The 19,077-nt window shown below is 44.2% G+C and overlaps 2 protein-coding genes across 2 annotated transcripts in view; both read right to left on the bottom strand.

The window, feature by feature from the left end:
- The window catches only part of krr1 (KRR1 small subunit processome component homolog), a 253,861-nt gene that overhangs the window by 182,716 nt on the left and 52,068 nt on the right, over window positions 1–19,077 (bottom strand). The window lies entirely within an intron of this gene.
- LOC308308982 (uncharacterized protein) overlaps window positions 1,270–19,077 on the bottom strand; it is a gene marked incomplete at its 5' end in the record, with an annotated part of 33,478 nt that continues 15,670 nt past the window's right edge. The window contains 6 exons of the mRNA XM_080754436.1: window positions 1,270–2,505; window positions 3,660–3,878; window positions 5,505–5,614; window positions 8,293–8,383; window positions 10,614–10,695; window positions 14,315–14,532. Of these exons, the coding sequence (XP_080610562.1) occupies window positions 2,222–2,505; window positions 3,660–3,878; window positions 5,505–5,614; window positions 8,293–8,383; window positions 10,614–10,695; window positions 14,315–14,532 (1,004 nt within the window). The 3' untranslated portion in view covers window positions 1,270–2,221. The remainder of the gene's footprint in view (window positions 2,506–3,659; window positions 3,879–5,504; window positions 5,615–8,292; window positions 8,384–10,613; window positions 10,696–14,314; window positions 14,533–19,077) is intronic.

Here is a 19,077-nt window from a genome sequence, read left to right as displayed (position 1 = left end):
CTCTGTATTTACAAGGCTCCCTCAATTGTATCAGGATACATACGATATCTCTGAAAAGGCATATCGTGGAGACATTGTATCGTCTCAACGATAATTATCACTATATCGCCCACCCCTACACACAAGTGTGTGTGTGGGGGGAGGAAATGATTGGCACAACGACTAAAGTGGCAAAAAGAAAGGGGGGTGAACTATTTTTGTCTACTCAACAATTAAAAACTAAATTAAACAATATTTTTATCAGCCTAATGAAAAAGGTGCCGAGATTGTACGAACAGAAATCAAACAAGATCGTTTACCAACTCTTCAAAAAGCAAATGGATCATATATTACTAGATTGTCTAATTTGATTATCATCAATAGTCCTGTAAATAAATAGATAAATACATAAATAAAACAATGTCGTCACGTGTGGGAAAATAAACATCGAATAAAGCAAACATGCACCGCCATCTTCTGAAATATGAAAACATGCCACAAGGCAAAGTACACTTCTATTTAAATTGGGATCTTCTGTTATCTTAAAGTTCCTTTTACAAACCAGTTACGATACAGAGAATAAGGGATAAAAAAAGGTCACCAATAGAAAACTTCTGACATGTTCAGATGTTTCAGTCAGCAGTGAAATCATTCATAATAAATTGTTGATTCGATGGAAGAAATTAATTGCCATAACGAATAATATTTTCAATTTAACAGATTTTCACCTGACACTAGCAGACATGTAGCCTCGGAAACCCAGGCTTCTTTTGGCGATCGGAAGAAAAAGAAGCCTGGGCGATCGCGTTATGATCACTGGTGTAGGAAGTGTAGAATTTCCCTAACCAATCAGAGTGCAGAGAGCGTCACACCGAATGTGTTGACGTCATGACGCAGCAGCGTTCTCTGCGCTGAGCAGAGGAGCAGAGGGGGGTGGGGGGAGGAGAACACATGCTATTGGCCAGAGACTCGCGGAGAGATTCGCCGCGCCCGCCCATCTGCCTACACAGCGCCACCAATCACATCATCCATGAGTTGACAAGGAACGCGTGAAGCCGATAAGCTTGAATCAACGACATGGGCCACAGCCAGCTAAACGCTCTCACGTGGATCATACGGATTTCACAGGTCTTTTGACTTTAACCATATGATATGAACTGAACCTATAGCATCGCTATATTATATTATATTATTCTGTTATGATAGGCAAACATTTGGCGGAAACAGCAGACCTGTACAAGCTCACAAGATGTTGCGTTGCAATGCTTTAGATCAGGTATGTTCGGCAAGGAGATTAGGGGTGCGTTCGGAAATGCGCACCGGGTGTGTGCTCAGTGTAGTGAGTGCAGTGGGCGTGACGTTGTAGGGTGCGTTCAGTGTGACTTATTTACCAACGACCTGTTAAGAGTCAGCTGTGTGCTTTTTCACTCTGAAGGTAAACTTTCTGAAAAGCAGCAGTTGCTAAGATAACGTTGATATTGAAAGGAGATGTAATTCATAACATTGGCATACCTGCTGTTAGTTTACACATTGATGCGTGTGAAACTATCAAGCTCAAACGACCAATTAAGCTGCAAATGCTGCATTTTGCGGTCATTTCCTCCATTGTTCACAGCTGAGAAGCGCTCGAGACCACGGCCATGAAAACCAACCAATCAAAACACCGCACCGACGCACCACACCGCCGAACCCCATCTTCTGAGTAGGGTCGTTCAGTGCGTGCACTCAGCACACTGGTGCGCTGCGCATTGGATTTCCGAACGACAACGCACCAAGTGCACCGAATAAACGAACGACAACATGGCACACCAGTGCGTTAAGTGCGCATTTCCGAACGCACCCTAGGTATAGAGGGTATGCGCGTGACATCATCATCATCGTTATGCGGGAACGCCTACTGAGTGGCAAAAACATACTTTCTGTCCTTGACAGCCCAAACATCCAAACAGAACAGTCTGGTCTGGTTGCATTAAACAACGTTACACAACATTAAACTCATTAAACTTTGCCACTCGATTTGCCTTTCACTTGTATACCCTCTATAGAAGGAAAAGGAGGGGACCAAGTACAAACCCCCTGGGGGACCCCGGTCAAGAAGGTATATAGGGTTTAAGTGGTTAACTTAAAAAAAAGAGGTGTGTACATTTAAAAAAAACGACTGAAGTGCTATTATGAACGATGTAAAAACAAGGATTAATAATATATTGCATTCCAGTGCAGTTCTTAAGCCTCGCCCGCTTGCTTATTCAGGCCGGTTTCGTCGCCGGAGGCCACATGGTTGTTGTTGTTCTTCAGCGCCTCCGTGCGGCTGCAGAGCACCGATGTCCTCAATGTCCGTCTCATAGGAGGAGGTCTCCTCCAGGAGGTCTCCTCCTCCATGGACCTCCTCTGGGTCCTCATGCCAGACCTCCTCCTGCTCCTCGTCTTTCCTCTGCTCCCTCGTCTTACCCAGTGCCGTAGAACGGAGAGTTCTGCCAGCTACGTTCACTTCATGGGGCGAGTCCAATGGCGGCTCATGGGGAGCTTCTAAAGAGACAAATCGCGAGAATTGGTTAGAGAGCAACTGTTGGCAACTGACAGTCTCACGATAACAGAGTACATGCCTTTCATTGCCTTACTTTCAGCTGCCACTCGGTGGTGCTATTGTGCATGTTAACAACGTTATGGCAACGCATTTGATTAGTCAGTGACAGGGCAACAGCCCGACGTTAATGATCTTAAACCACGTTATTTTACATAATTTTTTGGCAATAGTGTAAAGTAAATATTAAAGAGACTTTAGTTATCCCTGTACAATACTTTAAAATGGTTGTCATGTTGTATATTTACCTAAAAATGCAGATATTTTCGCGATGCTTCTATTGAAACCAATGTTATTTAAATCGCCCGCTTGTCACTTTAGAGCTGAAACATGGGTCATGTGACGCAGTTAATTTTCTGACCCCTCTGTGGGCACGCGTCAAATGCGTGTATCAAAACAGCGGACGCCCCTATACTCTATAGAGACGCCCCTCTTAACAACACACACTCTGATTGTACTGTGAAAGGCCTGGAAGAAAATGATTACTTTGTACTGTGAAGCCTGCATTTTGCACAATGCACAGCCACTAAAAAACAAACTTTGTAGGCTACTGTTAAAGCCTGCACTTAAACTTGACACTTGTACTGTGAAAGGCCTCTCATTTTTTTTTAAAGAGAAATTAGAATTAGTGAAAACGGCTCATAACACACTTTGAAAAGATAAAAATATACTGTCTTGTTTTGTTCACTACTAGAAAATGCAGACATAACTTAGAAAATGCAGACTTAACTGTTTATTTACAACAGCCAAAAATGTAACACATTTGTAAAACATGGACTGTAGGAAACAATTAAGGAAACCATAAAATGTGAATTAACGTTCATACTCAGCATTTCCTTAAAGCTTATTCGAATTCTCCTTTACTTTAACATTAAAACCCGAACTACTGTCATACTCAAGATAACTTATAACGTGTCGGGTTATTGTTAAAGTAACGCGCTACGCGCCTGACAGAGATGACAGCGTCCCCACAAGGCAACGGGCTTTGGCCAATCAGAGGCAAGTGGAACGAGAGGGGCGTCTCCACTGGCCGAACTGCGCTGCTGTTTTGATACACGCCTGTGGCACCACTCTCTCTCTCAAGTCACTCTGGTCTTACCCTCCTCCAAAGTCTGCCCCTCCGTCTTCTCTGCGTCTGTCGTCTCGTCTTCGTTGTGTTTGTGATGCTCCTCGTCGTCACCCGCCGGCTGGGACTCCTCTGCGTCTTGTGCGGCTCGGTCTTGGCCTTCTCCTCGCTGTGCAGCTTCAGACGCCAGGGTCGTTTCGTGAGCTGCCAGAGACTGAATGAGGTCGTCCAGGTTACGGTCGCAGGACGAATCTGTGGAGAAAAGAAAAGGAAAAGTTGTTCTATCATGAGGTGCTTTGGTTTAGAGCAGGGGTTTTCAAAGTGGGTGACGGGGCACCCTGGGGTGACGGGGCACCCTGGGGTGCCGTGATGGCAGTCCAGGGGTGCCGCGAGATCATTTGATAATATTTGGAATTTATTTGGACACTTTGGACAAAAATATTTAGTATCATTTTAAACTTGAAGTACAAAGTTATTTTCAGTCAGTTCTAACCAAAATGGCTTTTATCTCAACGTTTTCCTCGCAACATAATTACTAAAATATCGTCACTGTCGGCCAGAAACAGAAACCTTGTATCTCCAAGTTTCAAATGTGATCGTCTTTTGGTAAAGCAAAGCCTTGCTTCATCATACAAGACTGTCGCACAAAACTAGTGAAAACAGCAGTTCTACAAGCACACAACGCCTCGGGATGTGCTTGTAGATTAAATAATTTTCTAAATAATAAATGCAAAACGAATGGTTTTGGACATACAAGATTTTCACCCGATATCTGAACTGTCACTGGAGTAACGGGAACGCCACCGTCGCCCCCTGCAATGTTGTGGCCCTGGGCTTGGTACCCTAGACATGATTCAATGTTGTGGCCCTCGGCTTGGTACCCTAGACATGATTTGGCCCTTGGGGAAAACTAATTGGGGAACCCTGGTTTAGAGACTACTGAAATTAATGTTCCCTTTTCTTTTCATATTTCTTTTCGTGTTACTTCTGACATTCACTCCTACCCCGTTGCAGAACCAATAGGTTGGTACGGTATCACAATTTGTTTTCAAAGCAGAAGACGTAAGTTTGTCAGCAGCCTTTTTCACAGCCGTTTCGGCAACTACACTGAAGTTAGATGTCACCAGATTATCAGTAAGATCTTCTGGCAACGCAAGACTGGACGGCATAACATTCATACAGCCTAAAACATTGACGATGTAACAAACATCCCACACAGCAACTACGGATGGATATTAGCTTTTAGCTACGTGTGGCGAAATATAATCTACTCTGTATGCTAGGGCATTCACGAATAGTGATTTTTAGTATTCAAATTATTCTACCTCAAAGTAATCGAATAGTCGAATATTCGACAGGACTGGCCAAACTGTCAAATATTAAGTAAGCAAGAGGCGAACTACATGCTCACAACAGCATGTAGATCTGCTATTTTCACAATATTTATCTGCGGAATTGAGTCACATTAAATGTAATACCTACAATTCCAAGTGCTTGTCAGGGTGGGGGTCCCCAGTTCAAATATGTTTATTTTGGGGGTCACGGCCTAAAAAGGTTTGAGAAGCCCTGGTATAGAGCATTAACAAATTCATCCACCAGGGGCATTGACAACTTCATTCTTATGACTTCCTATCTATAGCCAAGCTTTATAAACTATATATTCTTTAAAGAGAAAACAATAACAAAAGTTAAAATAAGCGAATATTCGACTTCGGTGAAAAACGTCGAATAGTGACTTTGATATTCAAATATTCTAATATTCTAATATTTGGTGAATGCCCTACTGTATACATTCTCCCTGTCAAAGTAAACACAAAACACGCTCATGTAAAACACATGTAAATATTGGGGAAATGCAAAGAGAGGCCAAAAGTCCACCTTGGGTGTTGGCGGGGGGGCAGTCCATGCCTCTCTTCTTCATGAGGAGACGGATGGTCTGGAGTTGAGACATGATCTCGTTCTTCTGCTCCTGAGCCACCGTCTTTACGCTGAACGATACCGAAAAGAAACCGCATCCATCCCAGATGTTATTCATGTCCTGGGAGCTGTTAAACCACTTAACCCATTTAGGCCTAGGATTATTGAATGCTTTAACCAGTGAAAAATAGCAGATCTACAAGCTCTCAGCGCGGCACCGAGTGCCGCGCTGAGAGCTTGTAGATCTGCTATTTTTGAAAATCATGATTTTCTTTTTTTTAATATATCCATTTAAAAGCGAACATTTGTAACTCAAATATTTGCTTCTGGGGGGTCCCTGGAACAACATATTTTGAGATGGGGGTCCGTGGCTAAATACCTGTAATTTTGGGGGTCCTTGACATGAAAAAGCTTGAGAACCACTGATTTAGAGGAAGGATTTAGAAGTCGGGTCAAAGAACGGGTCAAAGATATTCAAAGACTTGCACACATTTTCACGTTTTTTCAAAAATAGCAGATCTACAAGCTCGCAGCGCGGCACTCGGTGCCGCGCTGTGAGCTTGTATATCTGCTATTTTTCAATGGTTAAGGCATAAAATAGTGGTTAAAGTGGTTAAAATCTAACGCGACTCGGGCGTGTTCCAGGTATTTGAGTGTTAAAGGGGCACTCCACCACTTTTCAACCTATGTTCATATAATTGGTCCTCACTCAAAAATAGCTTTTTTCTTTTCTTTTTTTTTTTTCCTCAGAGGAGGGCTGTGGGCAGGTCAGAAACCCATCGTCTTGTGACATCATCGATTGCCAATCCAGCTTATAGAAACTGCAGGCTTTCTATTCCTGAAAAGTTGCAATTTTAAAGTGGAAGCCATTGTTCTCGCGATAATAAAAATCTAAATATTTCTTTCAAAAATATTGATTAAAGTTTTTTTTTTTTGGAAAATGATGATGTCACAAGACGATGGATTCTGAACTTCCCACAGCTCTCCTAGGAGACTTGGACTGGGTAGGAAAAAAATGGTGATATTTTATCATGAACATTAGTGAGGACCTATTATATGAAGACAGGTTGAAAAGTGGTGAACTACTCCTTTAAGTCCTATTACTTCATTGTACGGCGAATATATAAAAAAGAAAATCACGACTTACAAGGTGACAACGTAAATGGTAGTTGGTAAATGGTGCATTTATCCAAGGCGCTTTACATAGATTGGTCACCCATTCACACACACATTCATAAACCGATGGCCGGAGGAAACCATGCAAGGCACCAACCTGCTGATCAGGAGAAATTAGGGTTCAGTGTCTTTGCTCAAGGACTCTTCGACATGAACTCTGGGGGAGCCTGGGATCGAACTGGGAACCTTCCCGTTGCCAAGCCGGCCACTATACCCCTAAATTGCCTATTTTCGCTATTTATTTATTTCTTTATTATTCGCCTAAAATGACCAACCAAAAATATGGACACCAGGGGTGAACTGGTTAACAAGGAAGTGATTGGGGAGGACAGCCTAAGATAAAGCGAATGCGAGCGTGCATCTGTTACGTTCGTCTGCTTGGGGAAATCAAAGCTTTTACCCATTAACCCATTTAGGCCTAGAATTATTGAATGCTTTAACCCAGGGGTCTTCAACGTTTTCAGGCCAAGGACCCCTTAGTTGATAGAGAGATGAAGCAGGGACCCCCTACAACCTTTTCATAGATTCCATATAGTTTCATCGTTTGACAGGACAATCATCAGGGCATTTTGGATTCCTGTCAATTTGTGTTTTCAGATATCTAACCACTTGAAAGGTTAATACTTAATAAACTTAACCTTTCACTCTGTACTTAGTCTGCTCTTTTTCCCCTCTACACCAAATCTCTTTGCCGAAAATAGCCGATCTGCAAGCTCACTGCGAGGCGCTGTGAGCTTGTAGATCTGCTATTTTTGGCTAAAGTTCTCAGAATATGGATGCTATAGGGTTCAAGTGGTTAATATAAAAAAGGGGGGAAAAAACAAGTTTCTATCACACAAAGATTTGGAGGACCCCCTGTAGTAACTCTGAGGACCCCCTAGGGGTCCCGGACCCCCTGTTGAAGACCCCTGCTTTAACCAGTGAAAAATAGCAGATATACAAGCTCACAGCGCGGCACCGAGTGCCGCGCTGTGAGCTTGTAGAGCTGCTATTTTTGAAAAAAGTCGTGAAAATGTGTGCAAATCTTTGAATATATGTATTTTTTAAGCGAACGTTTGTAACTCAAATTTTGCTTCTGGGTGGTCCCTGGAACTAAATATTTTGAGATGGGGGTCCGTGGCCAAATAAATCAGTTTGGGGGTCCTTCACATGAAAAGGTTTGAGAACCACTGACATAGTAGTCTCTCAAGAACAGACTAACTGAACTCCAGTTGAAGTGAAAAGGACCTTTTATTTGACGATGGCTGGCCAGATTGCTGACATAGAAACGTAGGGTTTTAATAAAAACCTAAGAAGGATTCAAAAGACACTTAGGGTGAAAATTCTAATTTTCACTATTTTTCAAAAATAGCAGATCTACAAGCTCGCAGCGCGGCACTCGCTTGTAGATCTGCTATTTTTCAATAGCTAAAGCATAAAATAATAATACACTATAATGTGTACCCGTTCTGAACGGGTTAATCAAGTTGTGATTTCTAAAGGGCCGGATCCGGGTCAATAATACAATGGGAGCTCTTGTTTCATGACCACACATGTTTACACAGAGTCGGATGACTGAGCAACGATCCCTCACCAGTTGGTCAGCGGGTCCAGCTGGGTGAGGATGGAGTTCAACATCCTCTCGGTCTGCGCCAGCCGCTGCTCCAGCTCGTTGAGCTGATTCTCTGGAGAACAAAAAACCATCATCTCCTGGCTGGTAAGCAAATATCAGTGGGCTCAAAGAAACATGCAGGCATGCAAATAGAAATGCACCGCATAAAGCCCTTTGCACATAGGCGCGTTTAACCGCACGGATAAAACGGACAATATATTTTTTTGAAAAGAAAACAATGATTCTCTATGACCTCATGCACACCGGCTCCGAATTAGCCGTGCGACGAGTGGCTGCCGCCGTGCGTTTTTTTTCTCGATCGAACCCAGTTCGATTCGTGCGTCTTGTCGCATGCGGTAAAAAACTCATCACTCCTTTTATGACTGCTTTTGGGATCCGCAGCGCCGATTCCGCACAGCCTTGCACACCAAATCCAATGCGTTTTATTCATGCCGCAAACGAAAAAAACGCAACTGTCCTGTGTGCAAAGGGCTTAAATCTAGGGAAAAAATACACTCAGGTTGGACAAAATTGTATTATTTAGTTTTTCAACTGATTCTGTTCCTTGGCCCCAGAAAACGCCAACAAAAGATGATTCTTTTGATGACTCATCACTTTTCATCACTAAACCATCATTTTCTGGGGCCATTTTTGGCCCAAGGAATGTTTTTTTTGTGCAAAAGAAATGCTTGCAATGGATTCAGCATCATGACAAACCCCTAGTTAGACCCCTCACATCCTACTTAAAGCAGATTTTTTTTTCTGGGTATTTTCCTCCTGTATAGAAAGTCGATGGGAGCCCAACTTGATTTGGCCACTGTGGGTATTTGCAGTGAGCAGATCATGGTAGATTTGTTATCCTGGCTAGTAGACCTAATTTCTTAACAGAATCAGTTGAAAAACTAAATAATAAAATGTTGTCCAACCTGAGTGTATTTTTTCCCTAGATTTACTAGGGCAGTGCCTACAGTAAATTTACTAGGGCAGAACAAAAACCATCATCTCCTGGCTGGTAAGCAAATATCAGTGGTCTCAAAGAAAAATGTAGGCATGCAAATAGAAACGCACCGCGGTCCATCCATACACACCATACACCATACACATCCATACACAACCCATTAAAGGTCCATCCATACACACCATACACCATACACATCCATACACAACCCATTAAAGGTCCATCCATACACACCATACACCATACACATCCATACACAACCCATTAAAGGTCCATCCATACACACCATACACCATACACATCCATACACAACCCATTAAAGGTCCATCCATACACACCATACACCATACACATCCATACACAACCCATTAAAGGTCCATCCATACACACCATACACCATACACATCCATACACACCATACACCATACACATCCATACACAACATACACCATACACATCCATACACACCATACACCATACACATCCATACACAACCCATTAAAGGTCCATCCATACACACCATACACCATACACATCCATACACACCATACACCATACACATCCATACACACCATACACCATACACATCCATACACACCATACACCATACACATCCATACACACCATACACCATACACATCCATACACAACCCATTAAAGGTCCATCCATACACACCATACACCATACACATCCATACACACCATACACCATACACATCCATACACACCATACACCATACACATCCATACACAACCCATTAAAGGTCCATCCATACACACCATACACCATACACATCCATACACACCATACACCATACACATCCATACACAACCCATTAAAGGTCCATCCATACACACCATACACCATACACATCCATACACACCATACACCATACACATCCATACACAACCCATTAAAGGTCCATCCATACACACCATACACCATACACATCCATACACAACCCATTAAAGGTCCATCCATACACACCATACACATCCATAACCAACCCATTAAAGGTCCATCCATACACACCATACACCATACACATCCATACACACCATACACCATACACATCCATACACACCATACACCATACACATCCATACACAACCCATTAAAGGTCCATCCATACACACCATACACCATACACATCCATACACAACCCATTAAAGGTCCATCCATACACACCATACACCATACACATCCATACACAACCCATTAAAGGTCCATCCATACACACCATACACCATACACATCCATACACAACCCATTAAAGGTCCATCCATACACACCATACACCATACACATCCATACACAACCCATTAAAGGTCCATCCATACACACCTGCCTCGGCTGATCTTTTGGCTCCCTTCACGACCTTGCTCTTGTTTTGGTCTTGAGAGGAGGAGTTGTCCGCAGACTTAATCTGCAGGTTCAAAGCAAACAGGGGGGGGGGGGGTTGATTTAAATGAAAAATACCTAAAAATGTCTTCTAAAATCGAAAATCTTAGTACGTTTCTTCATCTGTGGTGCTCAAAGTTTTTAATGTCAAGGACCCCTAGATCTACAAGCTCACAACACGATGCGTTGTGAGCTTGTAGATCTGCTATTTTTGGAAAATGTTCCGCCCCAGGACGATGGATTTTGATCTCGATAATATCGTAAATCGCGATTTATTTTGTCACAATAATCGTGACACGTCATTTTCATATCGTCCCATCCCTAGAGTAAGTCACTTAACTCATTTCCCGCTGTACCACTCTGTACCACTCTGTACCGCTCTGTACCACTCTGTACCGCTCTGTACCGCTCTGTACCACGCTGTACCGCTCTGTACCGCTCTGTACCGCGCTGTACCGCTCTGTACCGCTCTGTACCACGCTGTACCGCTCTGTACCGCTCTGTACCGCTCTGTACCGCTCTGTACCGCTCTGTACCGCTCTGTACCGCTCTGTACCACTCTGTACCACACTGTACCGCTCTGTACCGCTCTGTACCGCTCTGTACCGCTCTGTACCGCTCTGTACCGCTCTGTACCGCTCTGTACCGCTCTGTACCGCTCTGTACCGCTCTGTACCGCTCTGTACCTCTCTGTACCACTCTGTACCTCTCTGTACCACTCTGTACCTCTCTGTACCACTCTGTACCGCTCTGTACCGCTCTGTACCACTCTGTACCACTCTGTACCGCTCTGTACCGCTCTGTACCACTCTGTACCTCTCTGTACCTCTCTGTACCTCTCTGTACCGCTCTGTACCGCTCTGTACCACTCTGTACCTCTCTGTACCGCTCTGTACCGCTCTGTACCGCTCTGTACCGCTCTGTACCACTCTGTACCTCTCTGTACCACTCTGTACCTCTCTGTACCACTCTGTACCACTCTGTACCTCTCTGTACCACTCTGTACCGCTCTGTACCGCTCTGTACCACTCTGTACCTCTCTGTACCACTCTGTACCACTCTGTACCGCTCTGTACCGCTCTGTACCTCTCTGTACCGCTCTGTACCGCTCTGTACCGCTCTGTACCGCTCTGTACCGCTCTGTACCGCTCTGTACCGCTCTGTACCGCTCTGTACCGCTCTGTACCGCTCTGTACCGCTCTGTACCGCTCTGTACCACTCTGTACCTCTCTGTACCGCTCTGTACCACTCTGTACCTCTCTGTACCTCTCTGTACCACTCTGTACCTCTCTGTACCGCTCTGTACCGCTCTGTACCACTCTGTACCTCTCTGTACCGCTCTGTACCGCTCTGTACCGCTCTGTACCTCTCTGTACCGCTCTGTACCGCTCTGTACCGCTCTGTACCGCTCTGTACCGCTCTGTACCGCTCTGTACCGCTCTGTACCGCTCTGTACCGCTCTGTACCGCTCTGTACCGCTCTGTACCGCTCTGTACCGCTCTGTACCGCTCTGTACCGCTCTGTACCACTCTGTACCTCTCTGTACCGCTCTGTACCACTCTGTACCACTCTGTACCGCTCTGTACCGCTCTGTACCACTCTGTACCACTCTGTACCGCTCTGTACCTCTCTGTACCGCTCTGTACCGCTCTGTACCACTCTGTACCGCTCTGTACCGCTCTGTACCACTCTGTACCACTCTGTACCACTCTGTACCGCTCTGTACCGCTCTGTACCGCTCTGTACCACTCTGTACCACTCTGTACCGCTCTGTACCGCTCTGTACCGCTCTGTACCACTCTGTACCGCTCTGTACCGCTCTGTACCACTCTGTACCACTCTGTACCGCTCTGTACCGCTCTGTACCGCTCTGTACCACTCTGTACCGCTCTGTACCGCTCTGTACCGCTCTGTACCGCTCTGTACCGCTCTGTACCGCTCTGTACCACTCTGTACCACTCTGTACCGCTCTGTACCGCTCTGTACCGCTCTGTACCGCTCTGTACCGCTCTGTACCGCTCTGTACCACTCTGTACCGCTCTGTACCGCTCTGTACCACTCTGTACCACGCTGTACCACTCTGTACCACTCTGTACCGCGCTGTACCGCTCTGTACCGCTCTGTACCGCTCTGTACCACTCTGTACCACGCTGTACCACGCTGTACCACTCTGTACCACGCTGTACCACGCTGTACCGCGCTGTACCGCTCTGTACCGCTCTGTACCGCTCTGTACCACTCTGTACCGCTCTGTACCGCTCTGTACCACTCTGTACCACGCTGTACCGCTCTGTACCGCTCTGTACCGCTCTGTACCACTCTGTACCACTCTGTACCACGCTGTACCACTCTGTACCACTCTGTACCACGCTGTACCACTCTGTACCGCTCTGTACCACTCTGTACCACTCTGTACCACGCTGCGATGCCCGAGGAGCCCGAAGATTTAATTAGCTTTAATCATTATGAAACTATTAAAAGTATGGTCGCTGATTATAGCAGATTCTGGCTCTTTAGGCCCGCCTCTTAAAGGACCTACACCATGAATTTTCACTTTTTCTATTTTAAAACCTTTTTTTGGGGTCCCACTGGCACCTTCTATCCTCACAAAGTCCTATTTTTTTTTCTATTTTTTTTTTTTTTCAAAACTTCAAAAAAAAATGTTTTGAAAAAAGTTTTTTCAAATTTTTTTTTTTCAAATTTTTTTTTTCAAAAAACTTTTTTTTTCAAAAACTTTTTTTTTTCAAAAAAAATTGTTTTCAAAAAACTTTTTTCTTTTTCAAAAACTTTTTTTTTCAAAAACTTTTTTTTTCAAAAAACTTTTTTTTTTCAAAAAACTTTTTTTTTTCAAAAAACTTTTTTTTTTTCAAAAAACTTTTTCTTTTTCAAAAAACTTTTTTTTTTCTGGAAAAACCCCACTAGATGCGCCCCTGAGCAAACAGAGGCCGTTTTGGTATTGCAGCTGGAGAGCCTCATTATAGTAGAGCTGGAACAAACAAAAAGAATGGTCAGAGTGTTTTTTGAGGGTTAAAACCTGTCTAAGACTCAATTTTGAGCATATATTTATACAAAAAATATAGTTTTAAAAGCATGGTGTAGGCCCTTTAACTGTATCCGGTCGTATTTCCGGTTTGGACCGGATCTAGGTTTCCATATCCGGTCTGAGGTCCAATCGCAGCTCCGTTCGCATAGCTTTTCATTGTAAACAAGTGAGCTGACTGCACGGCTATAACATGGTATTTTTTCCACACGTTTTTTTATTTATTTGGTAGCTGTTTGATTCCTCTACCCGCCTGGCATATGATCTGCGCACATATCGTCTGCTATGTGCGTGAACGTGTCCACGTGTTACCATAGCGCACAGCTGGCTGTTTCCAATGTTTTTTTCATGTAAACACTGGCGGATAAGCAGGGATACAGCCTGGCAACGGATATGTCTATTTCAATAGGGGTTTTTTATTCGAAAGCTGTCACCGAGTCTACACGTCTACTAGATGAGTCGCGCACAGATCGTGCACGATGCGTGCGCGGGCCCACGTTAAAAGGTAAGGACAATTTGGCAGCTGCTTAGTACAGCTATGTTTAAAATGGCAGCAACATTGTTAAAGGTAACATTGTTAAGCGGTTCATGAGGTCAGACGTACCTTCAGAAACTTGTAGGCGGCGAACACGCCCACTCCCACGGCGTACAGCGGCATCAAGGTGAACACGTAGCCCTTGTTGCTGTTGGGTTTGAGCTTCTCACTCTTCATCTCCTGCTCCATCATCATCTTCATGTGCTGCACGTTCTCCAGGGTCTGAGCCGAGCCGGGGGCGTTCAGGCCCACCGGCTGGCCTCGCACCGCACCTGGGCCCGGACCACCTGCCAAGAATAAAGCACCATCACACTGGGCCCGGACCACCTGCCAAGAATAAAGCACCATCACACTGGGCCCGGACCACCTGCCAAGAATAAAGCACCATCACACTGGGCCCGGACCACCTGCCAAGAATAAAGCACCATCACACTGGGCCCGGACCACCAAGAATAAAGCACCATCACACTGGGCCCGGACCACCAAGAATAAAGCACCATCACACTGGGCCCGGACCACCAAGAATAAAGCACCATCACACTGGGCCCGGACCACCTGCCAAGAATAAAGCACCATCACACCACACCATGACTGATCGGTGCTTTTAGTTATGAAAGAGAATGCTAGGATGTGTGTTATACCCTTAGTTATAACTGAATATTAATGGAGAGACACTCTATTCTTTTTTTTTTTATTCGTGACCGTCAGGTCGCATTTACTATCAAAACCTCCACCGGCTGTCTGTCCGTCAGTCCGTCAGTCAGTCCGTCCGTCAGTCACACGTCACACTTTTGCCCTGCTCATATCTCCGCAACCGTTGCCCCATCCATGCCAAATTTTGCACACACACTCCTTGCCTGCCAAACCACAACCTCCACCCATCAATTCTTGCAAAACACATTTTTGGACACTGCTCTAGGGGTGGGCGATACTGGAAAAAATCATTATCACGATACTCTTCATGCAGTATCACGATACACGATATTATCACGATACTGTTTTAAGCTAGTTTTTAGGTTTATTATGATTACTAATAACAATTATACAAACACAGATTTTCTATTGATAATCTATTCATTTTTATGCTGCAGATAGAAAGATAGATATAGCCTAATCTAGGATTTTCATAGCTTATTTTGATCAAACAATTAACATTTTTTACCTCAAAATATTTACTAGTTGGTGTGATGATGGGTCGGGTCATTCAAATGGGTCCCAGAAATGTTTTACGGGTTCCCATAAAATGTTTTTTGAGTGTTGTGAGCTTGTAGATCGGCTATTTTCAAAACACTTTGGCTAATGTTTTCATTGTCTAGTTTGATGATTATTTTGATGAAGTAATGGGATTATCTTCTTTCTTGAGGTAGGCTATTAAAAAGGTCTTCAAGAAGTCCTTATAAGGTTCAGGACACCTCACCTCTATTTATTTTATTTATCAGATATGAAAAAGAAATCTTGTGATGCCTTACCAACAGAAACTGGGGGGAAACAAATTACCTTATGACCACAGCAGTCAGGAAGTGTGTTATGATGAAGTTTAAGCTTTCTTTTTACAGAAGTATACTCTGTATTTTACAATGCAGATATCATCCTATTCGATATTTTAGCTTAACAAAAATATCATGGTTTTATAACTAAGCCAATTATGAAATAGACGCGAAATAGACGCGACGATTTCACCGCAATTCGCGACGACACACGCATGCATCAGCGGTGAAAACATAACAAACAAAGGACTTTACAAATAGCTACTTGTTTGTAGTTCATAAAAAACAGAAGCTCGGATTTACAAGGCGATCTCATCTAAATCACCTCTGTGGAGTGGAGACGACCAGCACAGTGAGCACATCACAGCTCAGCTTTGCAGTGAGTGAAATGATTGATAACAGGATGGATAAAGTAGTTTGTTTGCATCCTGTTAGTTCAATGCATCCATTATTAAAAATATGCTTCACTGAAAGCAGGGCAAGCTGCTGCTTCACTGCTTTACAAAGTCCTGTGAAAGTGAAACAAAAATCGCCGGCCAGTGGTTCAGCTTCTTGTTCTTGTGTGCGTGTAGTGCATGCGTGCTACCCAGGGGAGGAGGGGCCGCAAGGGGACAGATCCACGAGCTATTGACACGTTGAGCAGCGACACGTTGCTTGCTTGTAGATCTGTTCTTTTTGGCGAATTACACCACCATACTATAGAAGTATAAATTAAGCAATCGAGCTGCGACTCATGGAACGTGCACTCGCTGTATATCCAGAGCCTTTTCTAAATGACTGTTTGTATCACGAGAGAAACGATATTCTGAAATGGCCTATCGTGGCAACGCTGTATCGTCGATACGATAATTATCGTCATATCGCACACCCCTACACTGCTCCTACAATTTTTGCCCTAAAATCACGCAAATCGGTACACAGTATGTCTACACTCATCTCTTCAACATGGATCTGTCCCATTTAGCGCCACCTTCAGGCCGATTTTTTAAAACACATTTTTGGACACTACTCCTACAGATTTTGCCTTAAAATCACGCAAGTCGGTACACAGTATGTCTACACTCATCTCATCAATATGGATGGATCTGTCACATATAGCAGCACCATCTGGACGATTTTTTCAAACACATTTTTGGACACTGCTCCTACAAATTTGGCCCTCAAATCACGCAAATCGGTACACACTTGCTCTACACTCATGTCATCAACATGGATCTGTCCCATTTAGCGCCACCTACAGGCCGATTTTTTTCTAACACTTTTTTGGACACTGCTCCTACAATTTTTGCCCTAGAATCACGCAAATCGGTACACTGTAACATACACCCAGGAACCTATGCCACTTACAACCCTCTTTGTGTATACATGTGACCTGACGGTCGCTTCTCTCCCGCTTAGGGAGACTTACTGGTTTTATTTTTATCCTACGTTTTTTGCAACCCATTTTCTCACCCAGTGCCAACTACCTAACCTGTAGTCCTGGTTTCCGCTCTCCCCCTGCCGCACCAGGGGAATTGGGGAGCACCTGGCTGGCTAGGGGGAGGTAGTATAGGGTGTGCCAAATGTAGTTCTAAGAGCGGCCATTTCTTGGGTCAACACAGCCTTACACAGGTGTTCTGATTGGAGTAAAGCATTAATTGAAACACCTGTGTTTTTACCCAAAAGATGGCCGCTATAGAAACCAGGGTTACTGCATGTTTTTGTGAGGGTATCAACCCTAGGAGACACAGGGAGAACATGCAAACTCCACACAGAAAGGCCCTATCGCCAACCCCACCTAGGGTCTGGGCGCTGATGACGCGGAGGGAGGAACACGCCCCCAGCACCCACAGCGTCCCCCGGCGGGAATCGAACCCAGGACCTTCTAGCTGTGAGGCGAAGCGCTAACCACTGCGCCACCGTGGCCCCAGAGACACTATCCTGTCAGTGAATCTGCATCCAATCTGGAGCTCAACATTCGTCCATTGATTTGTCTGTCATATTACTCAATTTGACATACAGCAGTTTGCACGAACCCTGGACCATCCTAACTGTACATACAGTAGATAAGAAAGACAGGAGAAGTCAGTTACTCCACACATCAGGCACGTGCACACATAGACATCGAAGGGGGCTTGAGCCCTTGCCCTTTCATCCGTCTGTAAAAAAGCTGTCCTCTCCAGACCATGAATGCAGTTTTTCTATGGTGAAAGAAATGCAAATGCCCCCTCTTTCCATGCCATACCTGAAGGCAGCCAAACTCTCCTGAACTTGAATGCAGCATCTTATGTTGAACCAATACCCTCTCTGTGTAGAAATCCATGCTCTACGCCACATCTCCAGTATTGACTTGATTATGCCTAGTTCAGTGTGCTATCAAGCACCGAAAATAGCAGACTTCCAAGCTCGGAGGTCTGCTATTTTGTCGATATTTTAACCAAAAACATCTCTAACATTCTCTATACGTCCCTGCCACAAATGATTTGGCCCAAGTCAGGTTTATATTCGCCTAAGTCAAAACAGAAATGAGCCTAATCTGCTTATGTTACATAACTGACAGACAGTGTTATTTTTATGTTAATAGTCACATATCGTCGTTGTCGGATGAAAACCTTGTATGTCCAAAACCTTTCGTTTTGCATTAATCATTTTAAAAATGCCTCGCACCGCAGGGCGTTGTGTGCTTGTAGATCTGCTGTTTTCACTACTTTTGTGCGACAGCCTTGTGTGATCAGGGACGGACTGGGACTAAAATTCAGCCCTGGCATCTTGGCCAGACCAGCCCCCACAACCAACGCGCGCGAAGATACTCTACCGGTCGAGGGTGGCACATATAAATACCAACCAAATGTTAAATACCACAACTTTTACAGACAACAAATGATAACTACACAACTACACAATCCATAAATTGTATAACATACAGTTCTCACCACCAAACAGCGGAGTATGAACATGATTAGTGCCAAAATGTGTCAGAGCTTTTGGCTATTTTCTTTCTTATTTTTTTTTTACACCAGCCCCCCCAGCCCCCTAGCCTACCAGCCCACCGGGCAAATGCCCTGTATGCCAGATGGCCAGCCCGCCCCTGTGTGTGATGAAGCAGGACTTTGCTTTGTGAAAAAAAAAAACATACTAATTTGAAACTTGGAGATACGAGGTTTCCACCCGACAACGACGATATTGTTAATTATAAACTGTTTGCGTGAAATGTATTTAAGAAATATCATATAGTGTGTTTTGGTTTCAGTTTTTTTCTCTTTTCTGAAGTCATTATTCCAAGAGGGTGACGACAGTCAGGATGTCTGCTTTCTTTGCTCCGCTCCGAGCATCCTAGACTGTGGTTCTCCCTGCTGGCTCCAGGCT

This window comes from Nannobrachium achirus (assembly GCF_963921795.1).
Source record: "Nannobrachium achirus genome assembly, chromosome: 23".
Lineage (NCBI taxonomy): Eukaryota > Metazoa > Chordata > Actinopteri > Myctophiformes > Myctophidae > Nannobrachium > Nannobrachium achirus.
This window is presented reverse-complemented; position numbering and strand designations above follow the sequence as displayed.